Source organism: Lynx rufus, unplaced genomic scaffold (genome assembly GCF_022079265.1).
Source record: "Lynx rufus isolate CCGP_SWC_20201006 ecotype Redwood Valley unplaced genomic scaffold, mLynRuf1.p SCAF_13, whole genome shotgun sequence".
Lineage (NCBI taxonomy): Eukaryota > Metazoa > Chordata > Mammalia > Carnivora > Felidae > Lynx > Lynx rufus.
In genome coordinates, this window is record NW_025814827.1 from 1441818 (window position 1) to 1469682 (window position 27865).

Here is a 27865-nt window from a genome sequence, read left to right on the forward strand (position 1 = left end):
GTTGGAACCACTCCCTCCTTCCCTAGTCACATGACCAAATAGTCTGCAGACATTGTCAATGCCTGGGGCAGGGAGGAGTGAGGCAAAAACCATCCCCCTTCTAACCTTCTACATAAATTATTTTAAGTCTCACAACAATGCACTAGACATATTATTATCTGTTTTACAAATGAAGAAATTATAGTCCAGACAGGTTAAGTCATTTGCCTCAGATAACACAGCTGCTAACTGATAGAGTTGAGATTAAAGCCCAGCAGTTCAACTCTAGGGTCTGTGCTCTAAACAGAGACACTATTCTGCTTCTCAGTTTATACATGAGGTAACTAGAATCAGAGCTCAAGTAACTTGTCCAAGATGACAGAGCTAATAAGTGGTAAAAGCAGGATTGAAATTCAGGTCTGAGTGACTTCAAGGTCAGTGTTCTAAAATACTATACCAATTGTTACCAGACTTTAATGTGTCTAAGAATTACCTTGGGAACTTGCTAAAGATGCAGATTTGTGGCTCCCACCTCTAGGGAATGATTTAACAGCTCTGGGGTATGGCCTGGGAATCTGCATTTATATAATTGCTCTAGGAGATTCTAACACAGTTGGTCCTAGGCCCACACTCTGAGAAACTATTTTATAGCCTCCCTCCCCACCAGAGAGACCAGGGCAATAAGTATAAAAGAAACAATGTGCAAAAAGTGAGTAAGAAAATTTTAAGTCAGGAGCATCACTGCTCAGAAGTGATATAGTAGAAAGGGGAAATAAAATAATTTAAGTAGTCACAGATGAGAGATTCATAATGGGCTCTTTAAAAAAAAAAGGGAGGGGGTATTTTGGAACCAATCCTTACCCTCTGAGATTTATTCTTGGAATACAATTATACAAACTCACAAAATGTTAGGAAACAGGGATTTGGCCTAGTATGATATTTACGGTTCTTACTTGAAGCCCTGGCTGGAGAAAGTCTCCTCTGAAAGTAAGAAGCAGTAATAGGTCAAGTCTCCCAACATGCAGCACTACCTCAGTTCCTTGTATCAAAAGAGGACAGAGGTGAGCACAAAATGCTCACCTAAAATCTCTATTTTGTTCTAGTGATCCTCTGTTCTACATCCTTGTGACCCATCAGGGTCATGTCTGGACTACCTGCAGGCCTTCAAGGCCTTTCACAATGAGGCTGCAATGTATGTTTCCATCCTTATTTCAAATTTTCTTTTTTTTAAAAAAAAATTTTATATTAGATATAATTTATAGTCAAATTGGTTTCCATACAATACCCAGTGCTCATCTCAACAGGTGCCCTCCTTAATGCCCATCACCCACTTTCTCTTCTCCCCCACCCCCCATCAACACTCAGTTTGTTTTCAGTATTTAAGAGCCTCTTTATTTCAAATTTTCTAATACACAATCCTTCAGCTTCACACAAACCAACGTATTTCTACATCATAATTCCCTGTCCCTTGGATACCACATTCTCCATCTTTGCTGAACCTACTTTCCCTTCCTAGAGTTCCCTCCCTTTTTCTTTCCATATATTTCAAACCCAGCCAGTCACTAAAGACTACTCAGGTCTCACACTGCTCACAACATCTTTGGGTCTGCAGGGACTCTTCCTTCTCTGAACACCCATAACAGGTGTTCTGGATGAACGTTTGTGTTCCCCCCAAATTCATATGTTGAAGCCCCTAAACCCCAGTGTGACTATATTGGAGATGGGGCCTCCAAGGAAATAATTAGATTAAATGAGGTGATAAGGGTAGGGCCCTGTCAGATAAGATTGTATACTTGTAAGTAAACTGGCCAGTCTGTGGTATTTTAAGGTAGCCTGAGCAGATTAATATAAAGGGACTGAGATTATAGCAAACACTCAGTAAACAGGTGCTGAATAAGTCAAATCACATGGGATCTGGACAGCAAGGCACTGGAGAAGAGTATTACTAGGATCCTCTACAGGTTCTAGTGTGGAACAGGACATCTCCCTGATGCAGAGTGGAGCTACATCCATGTGCCAGCAGCACAGAAAGGTCAACGACTGATTCCTGAGTCTATATCCCCACATAAGAACTAGGAGTGGGGGTGGGAGCTATCAGCGTGCACTGCTGTCATTGTGTTGTTTTTTTCAGGCAAGGCTTTCTCCCTGCTATTAACAAATCACCATTATAGAAGCACCATATGAGGACAAACTGCTTGTCCTGGAATTAAACTTTTAAATATTATTACCTGATGACTCTAATCAATACCTACTACAATTATGTTAAATAATCACTGGCTCAAACTGTGGCTTAGAGGTCTGAATACAGGCCTGGAAATTAGAAACTCAAATTTCATTTCAGGTCTGTACCACTGCTTCTCGGTCCCTGTCTCCCATTATTCATCTAAAAAATGACTGTGGTGACATTTATAGGAGTGTGTATTAATTAGGAAATTCAAATAAAGTGCTTTTAAGAGAGTGAACAACTATGTTCAACTGTGCCAATGTTGAGTACTTTAAGACTGCTTGACAGCTCAGTGAATCAGTACACATCCCTTACTGGTCACAGACTTACCTTCTTGCACTCAGGCTGGCTTTATAAAAGACATGGCAGACACCAACAGACTCAACAACCACCACCAAGAGTGCAACAAAAATCACCTAGGGGTCAAACACCTCTAAAGTCAGAGTCTGGCTCTGCTACCTGCTTGCAGAGTGGCCCTGGGAATGTCACTGAGCCTGTTTCTCTGTCTTATAAAATAGGAAGAAGCATGCACTGTCATAGATGTTGGGACAAATGAGATAATGTGAGTGAAAGTGTTTTAAGAATTATATAGTGCCCCTTCCTTGCCTCCGATGGCCTGCCTCAGCGCCCTGCCGCTGCCCCGCAGAAATGCTTTGATTACCCACAGTCCTTTGCCAAATTAGACCAGTGTCCAGGGCACTGGCTCCTCATCTCACTCAGGCTTATACCAAAGATGTAAAATTTGGTGCAGATGCCTGAGCCTTAACGCTTCAAGGTGTAGACCTTTTAGCTGATGCTGTAGCTGTTACTATGGGGCCAAAGGGAATAACAGTGATTACTGAAAAGAGTTGGGGCAGTCCCAAAGTAACAACAGATGGTGTGACTGTTGCAAAGCCAATTGACTTAAAAGATAAATATGAAAATATTGGTGCTAAACTTGTTCAAGACATTGCCAATAACACAAATGAAGAGGCTGAAGATGGCACCACTACTGCTACTGTCCTGGCACGCTCTATTGCCAAGGAAAGCTTTGAGAAGATTAGCAAAGGTGCTAATCCAGTGGAAATCAGGAGAGGTGTGATGTTAGCTGTTGACGCTGTAATTGCTGAACTTAAGAAGCAGTCTAAACCTGTGACAACCCCTGAAGAAACTGCTCAGGTTGCTACCATTTCTGCAAATGGAGACAAAGAAATTGGCAACATCATTTCTGATGCAATGAAAAAGGTTGGAAGACAGGTTGTCATCACAGTAAAGGATGGAAAAACACTAAATGATGAATTAGAAATTATTGAAGGCATGAAGTTTGATCAAGGTTATATTTCTCCATACTTTACTAATACATCAAAAGGGCAGGAATGTGAATTCCAAGATGCTTGTGTTCTGTTGAGTGAAAAGAAAATTTCTAGTGTCCATCCATTGTACCTGCTCTTGAAATTGCCAATGCTCACCATAAGCCCTTCATAATTGCTGAAGATGTTGATGGAGAAGCATTGAGTATACTTGTTTTGAATAGGCTAAAAGTTGGTCTTCAGGTTGTAGCTGTCAAAGTTCCAGGTTTTGTTGACAATAGAAAGAATCAGCTTAAAGATATGGCTATTGCTACTGGTGGTGCTGTGTTTGGAGAAGGGTTGACTCTAAATCTTGAAGATGTTCAGCCTCATGACTTAGGAAAAGTTGGAGAGGTCATTGTGACCAAAGATGATGCCATGCTCTTAAAAGGAAAAGGTGACAAGGCTCAAACTGTATCCAAGAAATCATTGAATAAATATCACAACTAGTGAATATGAAAAGGAAAGGCTGAATGAACATCTGGCAAAACTCTCAGAGGGAGTAGCTGTGCTGAAGGTTGGTGGCACAAGTGATGCTGAAGTGAATGAAAAGAAAGACAAAGTTACAGATACCCTCAATGCTACCAGAGCTGCTGTTGAAGAAGGCATTGTTCTGGGAGGGGCTTGTGCCCTGCTTTGGTGCATTCCAGCCTTGGATTCAATAACACCAGCTAATGAATCAAAAAATTGGTATAGAAATCATTAAGAGAACCCTCAAAATTCCTGCAATGACCATTGCTAAGAATGCAGGTGTTGAAGGATCATTGATAGTTGAGAAAATTATGCAGAGTTCCTCAGAAGTTGGTTATAATGCTATGCTTGGAGATTTTGTGAATACGGTAGAAAAGGGAATCATTGATCCAACTAAGATTGTAAGAACTGCTTTATTGGATGCTGCTGGAGTGGCCTCTCTGTTAACTACAACAGAAGTTGTAGTCACCGAAATTCCTAAGGAAGAGAAGGACACTGGAATGGGCGGAATAGGTGGAATGGGAGGTGGTATGGGAGATGGCATGTTCTAATTCCTAGAATAGTGCTTTACCATTATTAATGAACTGTGAGAGGAAGCTCAAGGCAGTGCTCCTCAACAATAACTTCAGAGAAGTCAGCTGAAGGAAACGACTGAAGAAAAGGCTGGCTGATGGCTAAGAAAATCACTATAACCATCAATTACTGGTTTCAGTTGACGACATATAATGGTTTACTGCTGTCATTGTCCATGCCTACAGATAATTTATTTTGTATTTTTGAAAAGACATTTGTACATTCCTGATAACTGAATGCAAGAGCCATGTACCAATGTACTGCTTTCAACTTAAATCACCGAGGCATTTTTACTACTATTCTGTTAAAATCAGGATTTTAGTGTTTGCCATTACCAGATGAAAAGAAGGAGCCTTTCTGTGGAGAGTAAGACTAATTGTGTACAAAGTAGAGAAATGTCCAATTATGTGACAACCTTTGTGTAATAAAAATTTGTTTAAAGTTAAAAAAAAAAGAATTATATAGTACATGTGGTTTATATATACAATGGACTACTACTTGGCAATGAAAAAGAATAAAATCATGCCATCTGCAGCAATGTGGATGGACCTGGAGGGTATTATGCTAAGTGAAATAAGTTAGTCAGAGAAAGACAGATATCATGTTTTCACTCATATGTGGCACTTGAGAAACTTAACAGAAGACCATGGAGGAAGGGAAGGGGAAAAAATTTTCAAACAGAGAGGGAGGCAAACCATAAGAGACTCTTACACACAGAGAACAAACTGAGGGTTGATGAGGGGGCGGGGGAGAGGGGAAAATGGGTGATGGGCATTGAGAAGGGCACTTGTTGGGATGAGCACTGGGTGTTGTATGTAAGCGATGAATCACAGAAATCTATCCCCAAAACCAAGAGCACATTGTATACACTGTATGTTAGCCAACTTGAAATAAATTATATCAGAAAAAAAACAAAAAATAAAACAAAAAAATTATATAATAAGATATTGGTATTTAGCTTTGGATTCATTAGGCGAACAAGGAAACAAAACTGACCCAGTAAGTGAGGGAAGTCTCAGCTGCATTCTTTACTTGGGAACATATTCATTATGAAACTCTAAGCAAGGCGGCTTACTTCTCTGGAGTTTTATCACCTTCCAGAAGGAAAGGAATGTAAAGCTGTCTGAAAACCACCCTATCATGGTGCACATAAACACAACTATTCTGCATCATTCTGTGATTAGGATAGAGTGAGATATCAGTTTTCTCTAAAAGGATTACTTAAAAGTTCAATAGTAAGGACTTTATGAACTCATCTAACTTTAAGAACCGTATGTCAGCAAATGTAGATGTGATCTTTATAAATAAATGCTTATAGTCCAGAAGTTTCTTTAGAGCAAAGAATATATGATCAGGAGAGCAAGCAGCTATTTTCAGCTTCTCTCTCCAATTTTTTTTTTCTTTATGAGAAGCAGGAATTTGATTTTCAGAGGCCATTCGGGTCCTAGGCATGAAAAGATGACTTTGATAGGGTTCTCTTAGCAAAGAATAGAGATAATGCAAATTAAGATATAACTGGAGCATAAGCATTAAAAAAAAACCTTAAGCTTCTAACTTTACAGAAAGAGAAGGACGTTACATTCTACCACATTCTGAAAAGTGCTCAGACTTTCTTTTTCCATACTATATGTGCATACACATATGTCTATAAAGAGGCCCAGACTTTGGGTACTTTAGTGAGTAGCAAACCTGTATAGTGTTTGGCTAGAATGGACATAGGCCACTAGTATGCCTGAAAACCAGAGACAAATCAGGTATTTATTACAGCTTAGTTCAGAGGCTCAGTCAACTTTTTCTGTGAAGAGTCAGATAGTAAATAGTTTAGGCTTTACAGGCTACATGGTGTCTGTTGCACCTAAGGCTGCTGTTATAGTGCAAAAGTAGCCATAGACAACATGCAAATGGATGAGTGTGGCTGTTTTCCAATAAAACTTGATTTACAGAAAGGGGTGACAGGTTGGATTTGGCCTATAGGCCATAGTTCTCCAACTTCTTCTATATATCCTTGAACCCTGGAGTGGATTAGAAGGTTCCTAGAATTGACTCCTGGATTACTAAGGAATATAGCTTAGTTCTATGGGTTCTAAGAAGATAAAAAAAGATCTTGGAAGGATAGAGGAAGGCTAATACAGATGAATGGCATTCCTAAGGCAGCAAAGGTGTGCCAAACCTTATCTCCCTGTCCAAAACAGAAGTTGGCAGAGGTTTGGACAGAATCTCAGCAGTGTGAGGCACAGCTGAATTCCTGAGATGTTTCTGGGAGTCTCAGAGAAACCAGACTTACATGATACACTGGGGGGCTTTGCTAATTAGGAACAGGATGTTCAGGGCTGGTGAAGCTGGAAAGGTTAGCCAAAAGAGACCCTTCAGTGGGCAAATGAGATCCTTAACTTTGTCTGGAAGTATTAAAGTTATTTTGGGTGAATTACAGTTATTTTCTTAGGCACTAAGTTTTTGTAACTGATTAGAAAAAATGTTTTCAACTAAATTTTTAAGGACATGTGATTGGCAAAAGATACTGCCTACCAATTATGAAATCAAGATGATTTTAGAATTTACCACACAGTTTACTGAAAAGACTACTAAACGGAAACTGAATCCAGAAGGGAGGAGTAAAATGAAGACAGAATAGTGGGGGGGAAAAAGTGATAAACACGTGAATAAATCAAAGATAAAAAAGGATGATGTAATGGGGAGTGACTGAAGGTAGGGGAAGTTTCTTAAGATGGGGAAGTCAGTTAAAATTTTCCTGGGGAAGTGACACTTAAATTGAGAGCTGAATGACAAGGAGCTTGCCATACAAAAATCTGAAGAAAGCATGCCAAAGAGAGTGAGTAGCTGATCAAAAAAGGGGTTATGTTTGGCACGTATGAAGAACAGAAAGAAAACTATTGTGAGAAGTTTGTGAACAAGGGGATGAACAGGAGATAGGTTAAATAGGTAGACAGTAGGCAGAGGTCATATTATGTAGGGACTTTCTTCACTGTGTTGACACTATGCGATTTGATTTGAAAAAGAGTACTTGGCTACTTAGCTATCCTAGAGAGACTAGATTAGAAAAGGCAAGAGATTAAAGCAGGGAAATAAATTAGGAAAATACTTTAGTAAATCAGGTGAGATGATGGTGGTTTGGACCACAGTGGTAGAAGCAGAGATGGAAAGAAGTAAACAGATTTGGGATGTATTATTCTAGAGGATGAGTTAACAAGACTTGCCGATATTTTCTATGTAGGGGGTGTGGGGAAGAGAAGGATCAAGGATGACCCCTACTTTTTGGAATAAGCAACTGGATGGATGGTGGGATCATTTACCAAGAAGGGAAGACTTGGGATGGAATAGATTTGGAGGGAAAAATCAAGAATTCTGTTTTGGACATGCCTCATTTGAGAGGTCCATTTGATGTTCAAGTGGAGATATCAAGTGGATAAGCATGTGAATCATGGGGTAGGTCAGGGATGGAGTTATCAGAATATACCCAGTATTTAAAATCTGGATACCAGATGCCATTTAGCCAGGAGTTAGCCATTAAAGTTTACAGAATCCTTTCTGGTATATGGTCAGGATGGAAAAGGAAAGAAGGAAGCAAAGGAAGCAAAGGAAGGAAGGAAGGAAGGAAGGAAGGAAGGAAGGAAGGAAGGAAGGAAAGGAAAGAAAGGATTTTAACTTTTAGTGATACATACTGAAACATTTACAAATGCAATGTCTGGGATTTGCTTCAAAATAATGTGGGGAAGAAGAAAAGGTTATAGATGAAACAAGATTGGCCATAAATTGGTAACTGTTGGAAATGTGGGTTTGGGGTAAATGGTAGTTCATTTTACTAATTTATCTACTTTTGTATATGTTTAAAATTTTCTTTCACAAAAACTTTAAAATAAAATGGAAATAAATAAAAGGACCCATTTTAAGATGGTATCCCTTAAAAGGTAATCCTGTAGTATTCACTTCATGGTCAACATTATCAACAAGGCCCTCAGAAAGAAAGGAAGCCAGAATAACTGGGGTTCATGAGCAAGAGAGTAAGTAAAATTAAACAAGTAGACAAAGGTCACATATACAGGGCTTTCTGCAGTTTGGGCTTATGACTGGATTTATGTTTAAGAAAGAACACTTGGCTGTTCTAAAAACAGACTGCAGAGGCAAGACATTCAGCAAGGATCATCTTAAATTATGGTGCCCTAAACAGAATTTGTAAAGAGGCCAACCCTATTCCTAGATACTGTGCTAGATGCTTTATAGGTATCCATTTAGTCCTCATAATAGCTCTGTTAGGTAGGTATTAGTATCACTACTGTACAGGTTGGAAAGCCTTAGCTTAGAGAGGTTAAGTCAAAAGTCACACACCTACCAGTGGTATACATAGAATTCAAATCTGAATCTGACTCCAGTGCTTACATTTTTCTTCCTATGCAGTATTACTCCCCATGCTATGGACACCCAAAGAGCTGCAGAGATGGCAGGTAGGCTAGTGTGCGTAAAAATGATAGTGGAGGAATTCCCACCCGATCACAGACTAGAATAACCATTAAATTAACTCCTCATGATCCAGACTTAGCCAGATAGAAATGATGCCTGTGGATATATTCCACAGGAGCCCAAATTTGACTAGTATCCTTGTCATCAGTGTTTCCATTTTCCAGTCCATTTTCAATGACACTGCTAGAAAAATTTATTAAAATTAAAAAAATATTGGGGCACCTGGCTGGCTCAGTCGGTGGAACATGTGACCCTTGATCTCAGGGTTGTAAATTCAAGCCCCACACTGGATGTAGAGGTTACTTAAAAAATAAATCTTTAGGGGCGCCTGGGTGGCGCAGTCGGTTAAGCGTCCGACTTCAGCCAGGTCACGATCTCGCGGTCCGTGAGTTCGAGCCCCGCGTCAGGCTCTGGGCTGATGGCTCAGAGCCTGGAGCCTGTTTCCAATTCTGTGTCTCCCTCTCTCTCTGCCCCTCCCCCGTTCATGCTCTGTCTCTCTCTGTCCCAAAAATAAATAAACGTTGAAAAAAAAAATCTTTAAAAGAATAAAAAATAAAAAAGTCACATACTTCCCCCCATAAAACCTGTTTCTGCTACAAAATCTACAAGATAAGGGCCAAATATTTCAACATATCATTCAAGCCTCTTCACAGTTTGTCTCAGCACTTCTCCAGTTTTTTGTTCTTGGGATTCCTTTACACTTAAAAATTATTGAGAAGTGCAAGGGCTCTTGCTTATGTGAATTGTAGCTATTGACATTATATGAGAAATTAAAATTGAGAAAATTTAAAAATAGTTACTAGTTCATTTAAAATAATAAACCCTTTAAAAATAATTTAAAAAAATTTAAAAACCCTTTAAAACCCTTGAACAATGTGGGGGCTAGGGGCACTGTCCCTTGTACAGTCAAAAATCTGTGTATAACTTTTGACTCCCCCAAAACTTACTACTAATAGCCTACTATTGAGCAGAAGCCTTACTCATAACATAGTCAATTAACACATATTTTGTATGTCATATATTATTATATAATGTGTTCTTAAAGTAAGCTAGAGAAAAGAAAATGGTATTAAAATCATAAGAGAAAATACATTTACAGTACTGTATTGTATTTAAGAAAAATCCACACATAAGTAGACCTGTGCAATTCAAACCTGTGTTGTTCAAGAGTCAACTGTAATGAAAAAAATTTGATCTCATCCAGATATATGGGTGGGAAAGGGAGAAGTGTATCAGTAGACTTTAAAAATTTTTTTTTTTCAACGTTTATTTATTTTTGGGACAGAGAGAGACAGAGCATGAACGGGGGAGGGGCAGAGAGAGAGGGACACACAGAATCGGAAGCAGGCTCCAGGCTCCGAGCCATCAGCCCAGAGCCTGACGCGGGGCTCGAACTCACGGACCGCGAGATCGTGACCTGGCTGAAGTCGGACGCTTAACCGACTGCGCCACCCAGGCGCCCCATAGACTTTTAGATAATTATGAATATTCTTCTTGGTACTATACCAGAACTTGGTAAGTAGAAGTCCCTTAAAGGTTACTTGCAATGTGAAATCTGAAACCATTAATAATAAACCTTTTGGACTCAGTTACATAAAAATCTATTGGTCTAATTTGCAGTTTCAACGTATGCGTAATTTTGTAATATCATGCATTAGGTCATTTGGAAATTGCCAGTTCACTGGGTTATGCAGATCTTCCAAATGTTGGCACATTTCATCATGTGATATTAAAAAACCTTTGTATGCAAATACCGCCACCACCACCAATCTCATCAGAAAAATCTCTAAGTATCAGGAAGCTGTCAAGGTCATGGTGGCAGATACAAGTTTTCAAAAATTCTTACTTTTATTTGAAAGCCTGAATTTTATCATTGACAACAAATACTGTCCATTGTTTTCCTTTAAGTAATAGGCTATGCTCATTCTTGAGAAAATATCTGTGAAACACTCAAGTCTGAATAGCCAGACACAGGGGATCAGCCACTTGTTCTTTCAAGGCAGTCCATGGAAATGGGGAGGGGGGGTAGTTCAGCTTTGTAACCCAAATCTTGAAACTCAAACTATTTCCCAAGTGTGCTTCCTTGAGGTAGCCATCACACTTTGGTGTGCAGCAGAAGCACTTCATGTATACTTCCCATTTCATCATACGGAGCTTAACAGACATAGCCTCAAGGGCTGAGATTTAATAAAACTACTTCATCAAGGACATGTTTAAGTGAAACTTTTTTTTTTTTTTAACTATTTGGACAATATTATGTGATGGCTTTGATTTCTGTTAAGGTGTAAGTAGTTTTACATACTATTGTTTTTGTGCCACCAGTGCAAATGTCGACGTAGTGAAAAGAATAATGTCTTATGAAAGTGGTGACTTGTGCGTGATCACTATTTGACCTTGCTTTGACCACATTTGAAGAACCACTGGTCTCTTCGTCATCCTTTTCCAGCCACCTGTCTTTTTTTTTTTTTTAAACTTTTTAAATGTTTATTTATTTTTGAAAGAGAGAGACAGAGCACGAGTGGGGGAGGGGCAGTGAGAGAGGGAGACACAGAATCTGAAGCAGCCTCCAGGCTCCGGGCTGTCAGTACAGAGCCTGATGCAGGGCTCGAATGCAAGAACCATGAGATCATGACCTGAGCTGAAGTCGGATGCTTAACCGACTGGGCCATCCAGACGCCCCAGCCACCTGTCTTGATTCTGCTTGCCATCATCATCTTCTCTGCGGCTCTGCATATATTGTTCCTTTTGCCTACAATGTCTTTCCCAAGCAGTGGGAAAAATCCTATCTGTCTTTTAAGACCTGGTGTGTATTTCCTTTCTGAGAGAAGTCTTTTCTAAGCTGATCTAATCACTGTCTTTTATGCTTCTGTGTCGCTACACACATACATTGTTTTAGCATTTATTATATCGAAGGCAGAGGGGCTACTAACATCTTAAAGCACCCAAAGTGTGTCAGACCCTGTGCAAAATCTTTTATGTGTTTTCCTATTATATCCTCAAATTAACTGTGTGTGACAGGTATCATTATAGTCACTGTACACTGAAGAACCAGACAAATAGCTAAAGTGAAGTCAAACCCAAGCCTGTTATTTCAGCAGTGTGATCATCTTTTCCCTATTTGTCCCTATGGCACATATACAGCATACTGAAGATACTCAATTTATGTCACCTGAACAGTCAAATAAATAAATTTAGTAACAATCCCATAATAAAAGGCTCTACAAAGTCCCTTATCTTTTAGGGTTTGGCCTGAAGTCAAGTATTTTTCATTTCTTACAGTTTGGATTTGGTATCTTCATTACTTATAGAAAAACTTGAATTTTCATTTCTTCCAACAGCGGGATGGTAATTTAATGATTACCGCCACCATCAAGCTGGAAACACAAATGCTGACATTTGACAGTAATGTTTTTCCCTTTCAAAGTTGCTTTAAGTAAATACCAATGGTGTATCTAATTAAGTAATTATTGAAAAAGCAAATGATGTATCTTTAAAACTTTCCAAACAATAAAAAAAAAAGCACTACTTAAAACCTCTTTTTCTGCTCAATCTGAGCCATTATGAAATGTGAAAATTCCAGGGTGCCTCTAAGAAAATCTTAATACCTCACACATGCTTTACTTAGACTGCAGCACATATCTTTAGATTTAGGATGGCGGTGAGGTCAGTGGCTCTCAAAGTGTAGCCCCAGGAGCAGCAGCAGGAGCAGCAGCAGCAGCACCACCACCACCACCGGGGAACTTGTGAGAAGTGCAAATTATCAGGACCCACACCACCCCAGACCTACTGCATCAGAAACTGTGGGCGTGGGGCCCAGCAATCTCTGTTTTAACAGCCCTCAAGTTATTGTGGTGCATGGTTACATTTGAAACCAATGGGGCACACCAACTGCATCGTTTGGATTCAGGGATGTTACTTACTAAGAACTGATAAAATTTGGAAAATATGACCAGCTCATTACAACATCTGTGAAAATATAAGCTGTATAGTAAGGGGTCTGCCATGCCACAGGGCCTGGGCTGCCCTCAAGCCCACATACGGTGGCATGGAGGCAAAGCAGAGAATCTCATTTCACAGAAGAGATGCCAAATTAGTCCTTGGCTCTCTCTTCCAGGAGGCAGATAAACACACCACAGCCATACTCAATGAAGAGTGAAGCCATTTATCGATCTGCAAGAACTATCTGACATAAGTAACTCCAACCATGTGCTATTTAAATTGCTTTTTTCCTAAATAAAACAGTAACCTGTAATACATGTGTTTTATTACTACTGGAGCACAATATTCTATCATCCACTTTCAACTACCTATGACAAGACTACTCTTTCCAGGAATATATTACTACTATTCTGCTTGCTTTGTTATTATTTGGACTTAAGGAAAACAGGAACTTGCTAGCATTTTGACAACTATTTGGGGGTTATGTAAAAAGCTTATTTTTGTAAAGAGTATACAGATAAACATATAAACTTGCTAACATTTTGCTCGAAAAAGTGAAGGCATTAAGTATTCACTTCATTTTTATTTATACTTTTCTAATAAAAAAGCTGGTAAGAGGATTTGCCCTATCATAAGACTTTGCTGTCTTTGCCAAAGAAAATGCCAGGCCTGGTAGAAAAGGCTTACTGTAAGTCAACAGGGAGGCAGACTTAGAATCAGATGAAAGAATACTCAGGGCATATCTTTGTTTAAAAGTAAAAAGTACTGGGGTGCCTGGCTGGCTTAGTCGGTAAAGCATGTGACTCTTGATCATGCGGTTGTGGGTTTGAGCTGCATATTGGGTGTAGAGATTACTTAAAAATAAAATGTTTAATGTCATTTGCAGCAATGTGGATGGAACTAGAAGGCATTATGCTGAGTGAAATAAATCAGAGAAGGACAGATACCATGTTTTCAATCATATGTGGATCTTGAGAAACTTAACAGAAGATCATGGGGGAAGAAAGGGAAGGAAAAAAGCTACAGAGAGGGAGGGAGGCAAACCACAAGAGACTCTTAAATACAGAGAAAAAACTGAGGGTGGATGGGGGGGCGTGGGGGAGAGGAGAAAATGGGTGATGGGCACTGAGGAGGGCACTTGTTGGGATGAGCACTGGGTATTGTATATAAGCCAACTTGACAATAAATTATATTCATAGAAATAAATAAATAAATAAATAAATAAATAAATAAATAAATAAATAAATAAATGAAACGTTTAAAAATAAATAAATTAAGAAGTACAGGGGATATAAAGAAATCATCCCATTTGTTACAAATTTGGGATAGTGGTTCTTGTTTTTATTGGCAGTTCATTAATTTTGCTTACAATATGAATGAGAAACAACAATTTTAGGCTTCCTAAACATAAATGTTTATGTGAATGATTACAAGTGAAAATATAAAAACTTCATTTACTCTTGTGTTCATTAACAGTGCAACACTGTGGGAAGAATGCAAGCTTTAGAGTCAGCCAAACCAAAGTTTGAATTCTGACTCTGGCAGTTGTGAGCTATGTGAATCTGGTCAATTCTTAACTTCTCTGATTTTCAGTTTCCTCATCTGTATACAACCAATTTGTAGGGCTGTTGTATGGATTCAAGAGAGCTATTTACAATGTGCTTTACACAGAGTAGGTGATCAAGAAAGAGTTATTAAAGAAGGAAAGAAAATGGATACCTAGAGAACTGAGGCGGGTGGGCCGTTTGCCCAGCTGGCATTATGGATTCTACTACTGGGTCTCAATCTCAGTAACCATCTTCTCTTATATCACCTACATGTTAAATAACTAGACTGCTTGCCCCCAACTCCACCCCCACCCCAAAATTTCCACAATACTTGGAAGGAAGACAGAAAGAGACAGCATTAAAAAAACAAATATTCCCTGAAAACAAAGTAATGATATAGAGCTACACCTTGGTGAAAGCCAGAACAAATCGCTTGAAGAGCTTTATTCCATCTACAGTGAGGGTAAGAAGAGTATCACCATTTATTCATTTGATCCCGTTTCTTCCTCACACTATCATAGCATTTCAAAGCAACATATTATTTACTGCTATTAGGGTGTTATGGATTTGCTTTTCTATGTTCAAGCCCCTCTGCACTCACCAGAATGCAGCAGGCTACTTTAGCTAAAGATCCAGGGCCATAAACCTTGTTCAGTGCAATAAGATCACTTTAATAATACTCTAATCTTGGAATGCAGTTATAAAGATAGATGATGGCCACTGAGTGCTACTTCCAGACAGAAATGGCTCTTATGCAACCTGAAAGATATAAAAAACTTAGCATCTAAAAATGTGTTAAAAAATTCTCATATTCTGCCATTCTATTTTACATACCTGAGAATTTTTTTAGGGATCTGTGACGGAGAAGAATGACTCCTTTTCTTCTTCTCTGAGTCCTGTAGTAACCCATCCTCTGTCCCATCTTTTTCTACAAGTGCTGACTGGTCTGCTCTGGCCTTCTGATCCACGCTGAGCTGGCTTTGGGCAGGATCACACCTGTACATAAAGACAATGGCTGGCTTCTCACTGGACTGTCCTTTTGCCTCTGTGAACCAGTGATGGCGCTGAACTGGAGGAGGCGGCAGCATGTGGATGACTGTGCCATCCAGGCCCACCAGTTTCCCTTTCTCTCGGTCTTTCTCTTTGTCATCCTCCTCGTCTGTTTTCCGGCGGCGGAAGAAGCTTTTAAATGATATCCAGCGTTTAGGTTTTGCATCAGCTGCCCGCCTGCTGCCTTCAGAGTGCAAAACTGATTCAGCTTCCGTTGACCTGGTAGGACTGGTTGGCTTGGTCCAGTTGGTGAAATGCCTCTGCAAAAGGTTGCCCGCATGGTAAGGGGAGGAAGTAGAACGAGGTGGGGGGAAGGGAGGGGGTGGCTCACCCTGGGAGTTAGCCACTAACTTGGAGAGAGGGGCAGTGACTGGCTTTGCGAGTGGATCTTTCCGCACTCTGGCAGTGGGACTTTCTGTGGTCTGAGGGGCTTCAGCCTCCCCACTGGGCTGAGACGTAAAGAGAGACTTGGGTCGGACTGGTGTACTCTTAGCAGCGTCAGCATCTGGAGGGACTGCATAGAGCTCTTCCACACTGCATGCTTTAGGGCCAGACTGGGGCATTTCTGGAGGAGACTGTGGTGGTTGGATAGAAGCCACAATCTGAGAAAGCACTGTGCTTGCTTTCTCTCTGGTGCTGGTGCTGCTGCTGCTGCTGCTGCTGACCGTCTGAGACTCCTGAGTGCCTTCTATTTGGGCCACAGGTTCTTGAGTGGTTCTCTGGATCTTTGTTGGGGAGCTGTGGCCAGAACTATAACTTTTCTGTGGTGAAGACTGACCTCTGTTCAGACAGCTGTTAAACTCCTGAACCTTTTGAGCCACTGAGCCCCTTTTACGCTCTGTGCTACTTGAAAGCCCTTTGGCTTGGGGGCACTCAGTAGGTTTGCTAGTGGTGTTATCGGACAGTTTTTCAGTTTCTATTTCTTCATAAGTATGGCTTATTACACTTGTGGTTTTTCCCTTCACTGAGAGTTCTCCACTTGTTCCAAGAAAACTTTTATAAATGGCTAGATTGTCATATGCATTTGGGTTGATTACAATGGGAACTTTGATGGCATTTTTAGAACTCCGAGCATAGGTTGGCTCGTCGTGAATGATGATTGGAAAAGGTGGCATACCAGCATTGTTATAACTATTAAATTTTATTTCAGACAAATTGGGTGACTTAACAGGGATGGTTTTAGAGGAAATGTTTGTAGTTGTCGGTGAAGTAGGTGCTGACTTGTGACAGTTTTTCCTTGGAGGGACATTTGGTCCAGTTCCACCACCAATTAATTCCACCTTGGGTATCTTTTGTCGTGGACTGGTACTGGAAGTCCATACTTCCTGGTATCGTATTGCACTGGATTTTTGGAAATGGGCACTTATTTGTCCTGACGTCGATGCAGGTGATGTCATCGGAGAGTTTGGAGTAGAAGTGGAGATTTTTGTCTTGGGGCTGGTAATAGGGCCCTCGAGGTGCTCAGTGGCCATGGCTGCCGACACGTCCACGATAGTATATGGCTTGCACAGTGGCTGTTCCAGATTCACAACTCGGTAGGGCTTTGCTTGCTCTTCTACGGGGACAAGGTTAATGGTTACTGCTTGCCCAGCAATATCGGTAGAGGCTTTACTTTCTTGCTTCTCAGTCTGTACAGCAATCTTGCCGTCCTTCTCTTCTAATCGGAGAGCAAGGACTGCTTTGTGTGTTTCCGGAACTTTTACTGAGCTTTTAGGTGCTTGTGAGGAGTCCTTTTCCTGATTATTACCAGAGAGACTTTCATAATTGGGCTCATTTTCCTTCATGTCCTTAGAATTTCCCGGGTTACCAGGAGATACTCCTCCATTACAGATCTTCTGGGATAAACCACTGGCTGTCTCAGAACGTGACTCTTCTGTTAAAGAAGAGTCTGGTGATGTAGAGTCAGATGACACCATGCTCTGCATGCTTCCTGGTCCACAGGAGACCACAGAATTCTCTTCATAACCATTTAGGATTTCATCATAACTGTCATCATAGTCTACAGCACAGATTCTCTGCAGAGACTTATTTCGCAGGGGGACAGTATTCCATTTTTTGTCCACAAAGAATCGAACAGGAGACAGAGTATTTGCCCTGAAGTTAGCAAAGCGGGGCTGCCCTCTCATGCGAATCTCCATGGCCAGCAGCTCTTCGTCGCTCTCATCCCAGCTCTCATGCTCCTCCTCCATGTTACTGAAAAGTACATCTTCCTCACTCTCCTCGCCACTAGAAAACTCTGGGTAACAGAACCGGCCCCCTTCATTACTGATCACTTCTGTGCTCCCACTCAGAATAACATGCTTGCCCTGAGTATCCTTTATACCACCCATCATGCAACTTGGTGGAAGCTTTCTTTCCAATGATCTTTTATAGCAATCATTTATTCTTCCTAAGAATGTTTCTCTGGAGTTTGTTTCATTTCCTCTCATCTGAGGGGTGGTATCCAAGCCTGCTATCTCTTTTAACACATCAGTTAGACCATTATTGTTATTTGGTATCTTCTTTGCACTATCATTATTGCCATAGGGCTTAGGAACATGGCTAAATCCTTCAATATCATCTTCATTATTATTATTAAGTGGTTTCTGATTCAAGGCCGTCCTGTTTCGGTTCCACCCTATGATGACAGGTTTGTTCTCACAGTGTTCTTGGATACTAAGTTCACCACATACACTCTGCCCATCTGCCACCATCATAGTGGGTTTCACAGCTATAGTGGGTTTTTTAGCCACAGGAGGACGGAAATTCCCAGTGTTCCTCATGCGGTGGTTATTACTGTGATTGGCATTAGTTTTCACATTGCCATGGGTGGCGGGTGCCTTCTCAGGGTCTGGGGGGAGCTGGTGTAAGCTTTTAGGCTTAAAGCAGTTCTTGCATTCACCAGGTTTCCACACGTGTTCAGTAAAGGTGTTACAAGCAGACATTTTTAAGAAAAGACCTTCACAGACAATGCTTTCCTTTCAGTGCATAGCAAAACTTTCATCCATCAGTTTTCACCTCCCCTATGTATCATAGCAGCTCTTGTAAGTATGATCAATCTGTGGGAGGGAAAAAAAAAAAGAAAATCTAAATGGAAAAGGCACAACGAGGCTTATCATGATGAATGACTTAAAAAAACTGGCTCCACTCCTAAACTTTTCTTTAAGTGAACAGATTGAAAGATTAATTAATTTGGGTGCTTTCTGAACTCCTTAAGCCAGTTAGCATTTTGGAAAGTTCGTCTTTCAGCCATAATTTTTGTATACTCTCATTGAACTATATATAATCTTTCACTTGATATCTATGTGGCAATGCTACTGTGAACTTCCCCTTCTGGAAATGCGTTTCAAACTGCTCTTTTTATTATCTACAACCTGTGTGATACTTCTTAGTTCACTGTAGGTTCCTCCTCCACCTGCCCTTTTAATTTTGGCTACCTCATAGACTCCTCAATCTGAGTGCATTCAAACTAAGCCTCTAGCTACCCCTTTTCTCAACTGCAAGAAACTTTTCTACTCTAATCAGCCCTCCTCTACTCTCCAGGCCACCTCCTTTCTCTGTCTTTACCCTATTTCAGTTAATGTCCCCATCATCTACTTCGATAACTAAACTCAATTCTTGACACCTCTTCCTTCACTTCTAACTCCACATCTAACTCCTTAAATTAGTCTTGCCAATTCTATCTATTACATTTCACTGGAACTCTTTCTTGTCATTACCAGACCCTGCTAGCGGTTCAGATATTCACCATCTTTTGCCTAGATTCCTGCAATAAGCTGTTAACTGATCTTCATGCTTGCAGTCTCACCCCACTCCAATCCAATCTCTCTACATTTGCTACTCAAAATGTGGTCCCCACATAAGGAGTATCAGCCTTATTTGGGAACTTGTTAGAAATGCAGTATTTCAGGTATAACCCCAGACCTACTGGATCAGAATTCGTATTTAATGAGATACTACCATCAGATTTACCTTTCTGAAAAGCTAAGAGGATCAACTTACTACCTAGCTTAACTATTCTGTGCTCAGTCTTACCTATGCACTGACTCTCAAATGTCAGTGTGCAGACTAGGGGTTGCCAGCTAAGTAAGAACCACTTGGGGAAGCACTACACACCTACGTAGTCAATCTCTGAGGGAAGAGTCCAAGAATTTGATTTTTTAAAACAAGTTCTCCGTGTTTGTTTGTTTTAACAAGTTTTAAGTGCACTGAGGTGTTGGAACCTCTGAGTTCGAGGAAGGAACACAAGCCCCTTAGGTTTTCATGATTTGGTCTTTGCCTCCCTTCTAGCCTTATGTCTTAAACATCAGCTAGTCTGATTAATGTTGTAAATCCCACTGGGCTACTCATTTCTCCTTGATACTATCAAAGCCACTTAGACATACCTCCATGAACAAGCACTTTCATTACCAAAAAAAAAAAGTTTATGTATTTATTTTGAGAAAGAGAGAGTGTGCATACATGTGTGCAAGCCGGGTAGAGAGAATCCCAAGCAGGCTCCGTGCTGTCTGCTGTCTGCTGTCTGCACAGAGCCCAAAGTGGGGCTCAATCTCATGAATCATGAATCATGATTTGAGGCAAAATCAAGAGTTGGTCACCTAACTGATTGAGCCACCCAGGTAGGTGATCTGCACGTTCATTTTTAATTGTCTGTTTACTCACTAGTTTTTGAGCTTTTTAAGGTCTGGGCTCTATCTTGTTCATCTCTACATGTCTAGCATAAGGAGCTAAATAAATACGGTTTGACTAAATGTGCTGGGTTTAAAGTTTATTTAAAAAAAAACTAATCTTGTGACTCTCCCTTTTGTCTTAGGCACAGAGCTGCAGACTTTCCCACAGAATATCACTACAGTGTTATATTTCTAATTTGGATATTATAATAAAGTTGGCAGTAGGCATGTATGTGTAAGACTATTTTAATGGCTAGAGAGTTTAACTTTACTCATGTATAATGACAGCAAAAAAGATCTTTTGTTTCATTAGAAATGCAGCCTTTCTGTCGAGTCTCAGCATGTGTGTAAAGAAAAGAATATTTTCTTTAGCTTGCATGTGTGTGCACACGTGTATGTGTGCACACACACGTGCACACACACACACACACATACACACAGAGCTAAGTCCCTTGTGAACAATACTCATAAAGCATTCTGCCTCAGTGAAAGAAGTACAGACTTAAAGATCAAAGTATTCCATACAGAGAGCCCAACAGCCTGGCTGAAACCTAAGTTCATTCTTTGCTGGAGATTATCAAATGGCTCATTTCAATATGGTAAGAGTATATTTTTCAAGTGTTTGTTTGAAAACATTTATTTAGTCCTTCAGATATTCAAAAAGCTATCCCTTAGTTGATAAAAGCATTTCCTGCTAGTCTGAGATTGGAACATTTTGAGCAAGGGAAAGAATGGCATAAAATTAGGCTGAAAAGGAAAGCAGGGGCCACATCATGCACGGCCCTTTAGGCTTTTAAAGATTACAGAGTTTATCTTAAGAGGAGTGGGAAGACACTGAAAGGTTTTAAATAGGGGAAACAACATGATCCAATTTGCATTTAAAAAAGCCAGCTCTGGGGCGCCTGGGTGGCGCAGTCGGTTAAGCGGTTAAGCGTCCGACTTCAGCCAGGTCACGATCTCGCGGTCCGTGAGTTCGAGCCCCGCGTCAGGATCTGGGCTCATGGCTCAGAGCCTGGAGCCTGTTTCCGATTCTGTGTCTCCCTCTCTCTCTGCCCCTCCCCCGTTCATGCTCTGTCTCTCTCTGTCCCAAAAATAAATAAACGTTGAAAAAAAAATTAAAAAAAAAAGCCAGCTCTGAGGAAAATACAAGAAATACGTAGCTACAGATCTAACAAAATATGTACAAAATCTAAAATCTCTATGTAGAAAACTACAAAATGCTGATAAAAAGGTATCAAAGTGGACCTAAGTAAGTGGAGAGAGATACCAAATTCTCTCAGTATTATGAAGACGTTAATTTCTCCCAAACTGCTCTGTAGATTCAACATAATTCTAAAAAAATCCAAGCAGGATTTTTTAGGAGAAATCAACAAACTAATTCTAAAATTTATACAGAAAGGCAAAGGAACTAGAATAGCCAAAGCAATTTTGAAAAAGAACGAAGTTGGAGGACTCATATTACCTGATTTTAAGACTTAGCGTAAAGCTACAGTAATCCTGACAATGGGGTACTGGCAAAAGATAGAAACATAAATGGGGAAAGTGGGGCAAACAAATCTAGCCTGCTGCCTGTTTCTGTATGTCCTAAACTAAGGATGCTTTAAAATTTTTCAAATGATTAAAAAATCCAAAAGAATAGTATTTTGTGACAAGTGAAAATTACATGAAATTCCCAATAGAGTGCCCATAAATAAAGCTTTATGGGAAGATAGCCAGGCTCATTTGTTTGCATACTGTTCCTGGAGGCTTTATGCTACAGTGGGGAGTTGAGGAGCTTGGGACAGACTGCATGGGGCGCTCTCATCACTTTGCAGTGCTTTCCTTAAAAAAAATTTTTTTTTAATGTTTATTTATTTTTGACAGAGAGAGAGAGAGAGACAGAGCATGGGCGGGGGAAGGGCAGAGAGAGAGGGAGACACAGAATCTGAAGCAGGCTCCAGGCTCTGAGCCGTCAGCACAGAGCCCGACGCGGGGCTCAAACCCACAGACCGCGAGATCATGACCCATGTACCACCCAGGTACCCCTCAAATTGCAGTTTTGATCCATGTGTCATGACCCATGTGTATCGCCCGTGTAAAAGGACATTTTTCCAAGATAAAAATGTCAAATTTCACTACAGATATGCATCAATAAACATTTATAATCAAGTTTGATAAGAGGAAACACTAACTTTGCATCCTAATTAAGCAAAATGTTATCCCTATCCCAAAAAAGAATTCCACTGTTTGTATTAGTAGAGCTGTGTTTCAGAAAATTGTACTCAATTCCTGTATTTTGCAATTTGTTTTAAAAATTCACGGAAAATTTTTTTCTCTTGTTATACAAGTACTTACATAATATCTCCAATTTTGCCTTTGGGCCTATAGAACCTAAAATACTTACTATCTAGTTCTTTACAGAAAAACTGTGCTGACCCCTGACATAGATCAAAATAGGCACAGAAAGGAGTCCAGAAATAGAACCATACGAATATAGGCAACTGATACATGCCTCTATCAGTGAATATTCTTTTCAACAAATGTGCTAGAATAATTGGATATCCATAGGCAACAAAGTAAACCTTGATTCATACCTCACATACTGTATATGGAAATTACCCCAGATCTAAGCATAAAGTGTAAAGCTATAGTGCTCGCTACAGCAGTACATAGACCAAAGTGTAAAGCTATAGAGGTTTTAATAGGAAAAAACAGAAGAAAATCTTTGTGACCTTGAATTAGGCTGAGTTCCCAGATACAATATGAAAGGCATGATTCATTAAAAAAAAAAAAAACAGACAATTTGGATTTTATCAAATTTTAAAAATGTTTGCTCTGACAAAGATACTGATAAGAGAATGAAAGATAAGCCACAGATGAGAAGTTTTTTGCCAAGTACATATCTGACAAAGGACTTTGTATCCAGAATATATGAAGAACTTTCAATATTTAATAAAAAGAAAATATCTGATAAAAAGTCGGCAAAAGGTTTGAGCAGTCACTTCACCAAAAGTACATGGATTGCATATTAACATGTGAAAGGTGCTAAATATCCTTAGTCATACAGAAATGCACATTAAAACTGCAGTGAGCTGCCACTATGCATCTATTAGAAAGGTTACAATGAAAACAAAATCAAATACTGAGGGAGAATGTGGTGCAAGTGAAATTCATATGGTGCTGGTGGGAATGCAGATGGCACAGCCACTTTGGAAAACAGTTTGGCAGTTTCTCATAAAAGTTGAACATGAGCTTTCCATGGGACCCAGCAGTCTCACCAATAGGTACTCACCCAAGAGAAATGAAAAGTTATGTTTGCATTATAGCCTGTACACGAAGGTTTATAGGCAAAAACTGGAATAATCCAAATGTGTGGTGGTGGTTATAGGACTCCATGCATTTGTCAAAATTTATAGAACTGTACACTAAAAAAAGATTATATAAATCAAACCTTAATACATCTGACTTAAAAATAAAAAACAGCTCTGGCTGCTCTATGGACAATAAGCTGGTAGAAGACAGGAGAGAAAGCCGGGAGACTGTTCGAAGGGCTGCTGTTGGCAAAATAAGATATGATGAAGATCTGAATTAGGATGTGGCATCATGGAAGGCAGAGAAATGTAGATTCACGAATGACTAGATTCTGGAGAGAGTAACAGATGTTGAGATTTGGGGTTTATGTACTTAAATGATTTGTGGGGCCACTTACTGAGATAGACAACACTGGAGGAGATGATGCAACTTTTCGGCAATAAGATTATTAGTCCATATTTTGTTACCATATAATAGAGAAAACAGGTGAATTTAGAAGTCTGGAACACAGAAGGGAATTCTGCTGTTCTTGTGGGTTTGGGAATAACTACAGAAATATCCAGGCTAAAAAGAAAAGAAGAGTGAGCTGGGGAGGTGGTCTTGGTGGGTGAACCAGGGAGAAGAGAATAACTCTTAAGAAAACTCAAAAATGAATAAACTGAGGGTTGATGGGGGGTGGGAGGGAGGGGAAAGTGGGTGACGGGCACTGAGGAGGGCACCTGTTGGGATGAGCACTGGGTGTTGTATGGAAACCAATTTTGACAATAAATTTCAGGAAAAGGAAAAAAAAAAGAAAAATAAACATTTTATTCATTCAGCAAAAAAGCCCAAAAAACAAAAAACCAAAACCTAAAAAATAACAGTCATAACTGTGTGACACAGAGCCAGATGAGGAGATTTCACGAAGGGGGAGAAGACAACTAGTTCAAATGCTGCGGAGGGGTAATAGGGACTGAGGACCTAAATTGCCCATTGAACTTGGTAACATGAGCTCATTGGTGACTTCAACTGTAACTATTTTGATGCAGCAGTGGGGATGGAAAGCAGACTGTGGTCAGCTGAAGAGTGAGAAGGTAGAGTGAGTAATTGTAGACAACTTTTGGAAGAGTTTATGTGGGAAGTAGAAGAAAGAAAGAGCCAGGCATATATGGGGAGGAAGTGCTGTCCAGAAAGGATTTCCTTAGTTTAAGATGGCAAAAACTAGATCATGTTGAGTATTAATACTAGAGAAAGACACAGGAGAATGGGAGACGCTAAAGAGACAGGAAAAAGAGGTAGATAATCCCAAACCTAAGAATGTTAAAACTGAGCAGGCCCCCGTTTGATCCTTCTGTTTTATGGGTGAGGAAGGCTGAAGCCCCCCTGAAGGGCCATGCTGTGAATGAGAAAAGACCTGAGAAAGAACTGAGACTATTCAAGGCTACAGCAACTTATAATATGTTTTGTTTTTAAATAATTTTTTCTATTGTTACCTGAATTTTTTTCTTTTGTTATATAGATGCTCACTGTGAAAAATCAGAAAAGCATAAAAGAAAATAGAAATCATGTGTAATCCTATTACTTGGAAGTAACTTCTATCAGTAGTTTAGAGCAGTCCGTGTCAATCACCAAGAATTTTTTTAAAAAGATATTCCCTGTTGGGGCACTTGGGTGGCTCACTCGGTTAAGCATTCGACTCTTGATTTCAGATCAGGTCGTGATCTCACGGTTCAGTTCGGTTCCTGGGTTTGAGTCCCACATCTGGCAAGTGCTGACAACACAGAGCCTGCCTGGGATTCTCTCTCTCCCCTGCTCAAGCTCACATTCTCCCTGTCTCTCTCAAAATAAATAAATACACTTAAAAAAAAAAAAAAAGGCATTCCCTGTCTACTCAGCACCATGTGGCATTAAATATAAAAGAATAAGGCATCCTGGCCTAATATCTTGTTAACCAAGTTAAATCCACCACTGATAAGAGAGGGATTCAATTTTCTCTTTTAAGTAGTACAGTATATTTTCTTTTTCCAAGCCTGGCAGATAAATAGTAAAAATAATTCCCCATGTTGAGTGCTAGTAAGTTAATTCAGTCAAGAAAGGGCTGCTGAGTTGATTAGCAGCTATCACATTATCAACAGGACAAATGAGATTCACCAGGAACACAATTAGCTTATGTCAGTGCTGTGTGCAACAGAAAGCCATCAATAAAACTGAAACCTTGGAGCTGACATTCTTTTACAAATTCTGTGTACATCTGTATTCACAGTGCTGTAAAACTGAGATGAATCAAGCAAACACCTTTAGCAAGCACCAGATGGAGCTGCTGGCTAAGCCACTAAGCCTTAACTACAAGGGCTTCAGTTTTCAACACTAATTATGTTTGGAGACAAAGATATGCACTTAAAGACACTGTCAAAACTATTTCAACTTGTAACAGGCTCTTAGAAAGAAAAGCTGTACCCGATCAGATGTAGCGCTGTCCAAGGAGCTCTTGGGCTCTACTGCCTTTGTGAAATAACTTCATTGGCACTCAGTAACTAGCAGTTTTGCCTGCTCAACACTGACACCCCCAAATCAGGAAATTCTAGTCACCAAAGTTCTGCTTGAGAAATAAAATATGTGTCTCCTGAGGCACTTAAGAAAATATGACAGTCTACCCTGGTGTCTTCTATTTATTTGCCAAGACAGGTCTGATACGGAGTACCCAAATGGAGTGTTTGATAAGAAAACTCATTTGCTTCCACATTCCTTACAATCTCAAAGCAAACCCCACAGACGAACGGTTGAAGAGAGCTGAATGGCTGAAGCTGCCCCCAGATGCCAGCTAGGATTCCATGATCTAAGATCTGATTTCATATGTGATGGTTTTTAAGACCAAAGCCCTTCAGGCTACAGATGAAACTGTTGAAGAGTAGCCTATTTCACTTCAAGTTGTGACAGCTTTTTAAGAACCTATTACTGTTTTTTACTCTCTCTACTGCTATATGGACAATGACAATAATTAGTTTGCTTCGAGTCCAACGGTTTCAAGCAGATTTGATACAAAACAACTAAATCCACACTGGATTTCAATCTTGGAATAAACAGGCCCACAGAAAGGGCTGGAGCTCCTCAAGCTGGATGCAATTTCCAAGTCGGTGAAGAGGGGAGACTGTGTAGGTGGTATATTAAACACCATATATAGAGTGTTTCCTAAAGGCACCCAAGGAGAATCTGTTCATAATAAAGGAGGATGGGGAATGGACTGCTAGGCTCCTTCCCCAATCCTATGACTCCCGGAGGCCATTGTTTCTCTTCATAAAATCTGTCACATTGCCATAGAGACAGAGTCAAGAATCCTCAGTGCTGTACATGGGCTTTTAAGGACACTTTCAGTGAGGAACTACTGCCTATATGTCATCCTACACATTTGTCCATCTCCAGGATACCGGGGTAAAATTTACAAGTCAGGGTTCTCATTAGGCTTTTGTAATGGCGCATGTGGGTTACTTATATAAAAAAAGGAAAGGAAAATGTGACAAGTAGCCCCACGTCACTGTTCCCAACCTTTCCTTCTGCCACAGTGAAAAACGCTGACCCGATACCTCAGCCAGCTGCCAAACCCTTCAGTAGATGACTAAAAGGGTGGGGAAAGGAAGAGAAAAGCAAAGCTGCAGGAAAAGACTTTGTAGGAGATAAAACACGGCTTTAATTTGGAACATGAATGGAAATTCCATGAGTGAAAGCAACCTTCCTTATTTGACATCTGACCTCCTCCCCACCCCTTCGTGGAAGAAAAAAATCACACTTCTTTGCTATCACAACAGTAGGCAAGATCTTAAGATATAAGGGTCTCCTGTTTAAAGAAGAAAGCAAAGTAAAACCTGCTTAATTTGGAAAACGTAACTAGAGCTCTGTTGAAAGGAGGAAGCCCATGCACTTCCAACTGCTCTAACCACAAGTTTTTCTCTAGCCATTTACTGTTCCTGTCACATGGTAGCCATCTCCGGATAAGAGCCATGCGTCAGCAAACACACGACTGTAAAGCTGCACCGCTTAGCTCCCAACTCAGTTTTTAAGTTCAAACTCTTTGATGAACCAGTTCAATAATAATAATAATTACTATTATAAACTTGGTAATAACTAGTCATAAGATTATAAGTTCCAAAATGTACACTGAACCCACCTCAGATCCCTACTTAAGAAGGTATACATCAGAGAGGAGGTTAAAATGTTATCTAATAACAGCCAAGGACTCCACAGTCTCTTGCAGTTTTATTCCGTTCACAAGCTGTTCCCTCTGCTTGGAACGTATTTCATCCAGCGCTGTTTCATTAGGCAAAACTATTTATCCTTTAAGACCCAGTTCAAATTTTACCTGTG

At 40.1% G+C, this 27865-nt stretch overlaps 1 protein-coding gene and 1 pseudogene across 2 annotated transcripts in view; one reads left to right on the forward strand and one right to left on the reverse strand.

Annotated features, from left to right (window-relative positions):
* Positions 1-27865, reverse strand: part of PEAK1 (pseudopodium enriched atypical kinase 1) — a 190073-nt gene that overhangs the window by 63082 nt on the left and 99126 nt on the right. For both annotated transcript variants that reach the window (XR_006961219.1, XM_047074749.1), the window contains exon 3: positions 15372-18625. Coding sequence is in view for 1 of the 2 variants with exons in the window: in XM_047074749.1 (XP_046930705.1) it covers positions 15372-18511 (3140 nt within the window). In the remaining variant the exon portion in view is untranslated. The remainder of the gene's footprint in view (positions 1-15371; positions 18626-27865) is intronic.
* LOC124508385 (60 kDa heat shock protein, mitochondrial-like) lies at positions 2852-4553 on the forward strand (annotated as a pseudogene).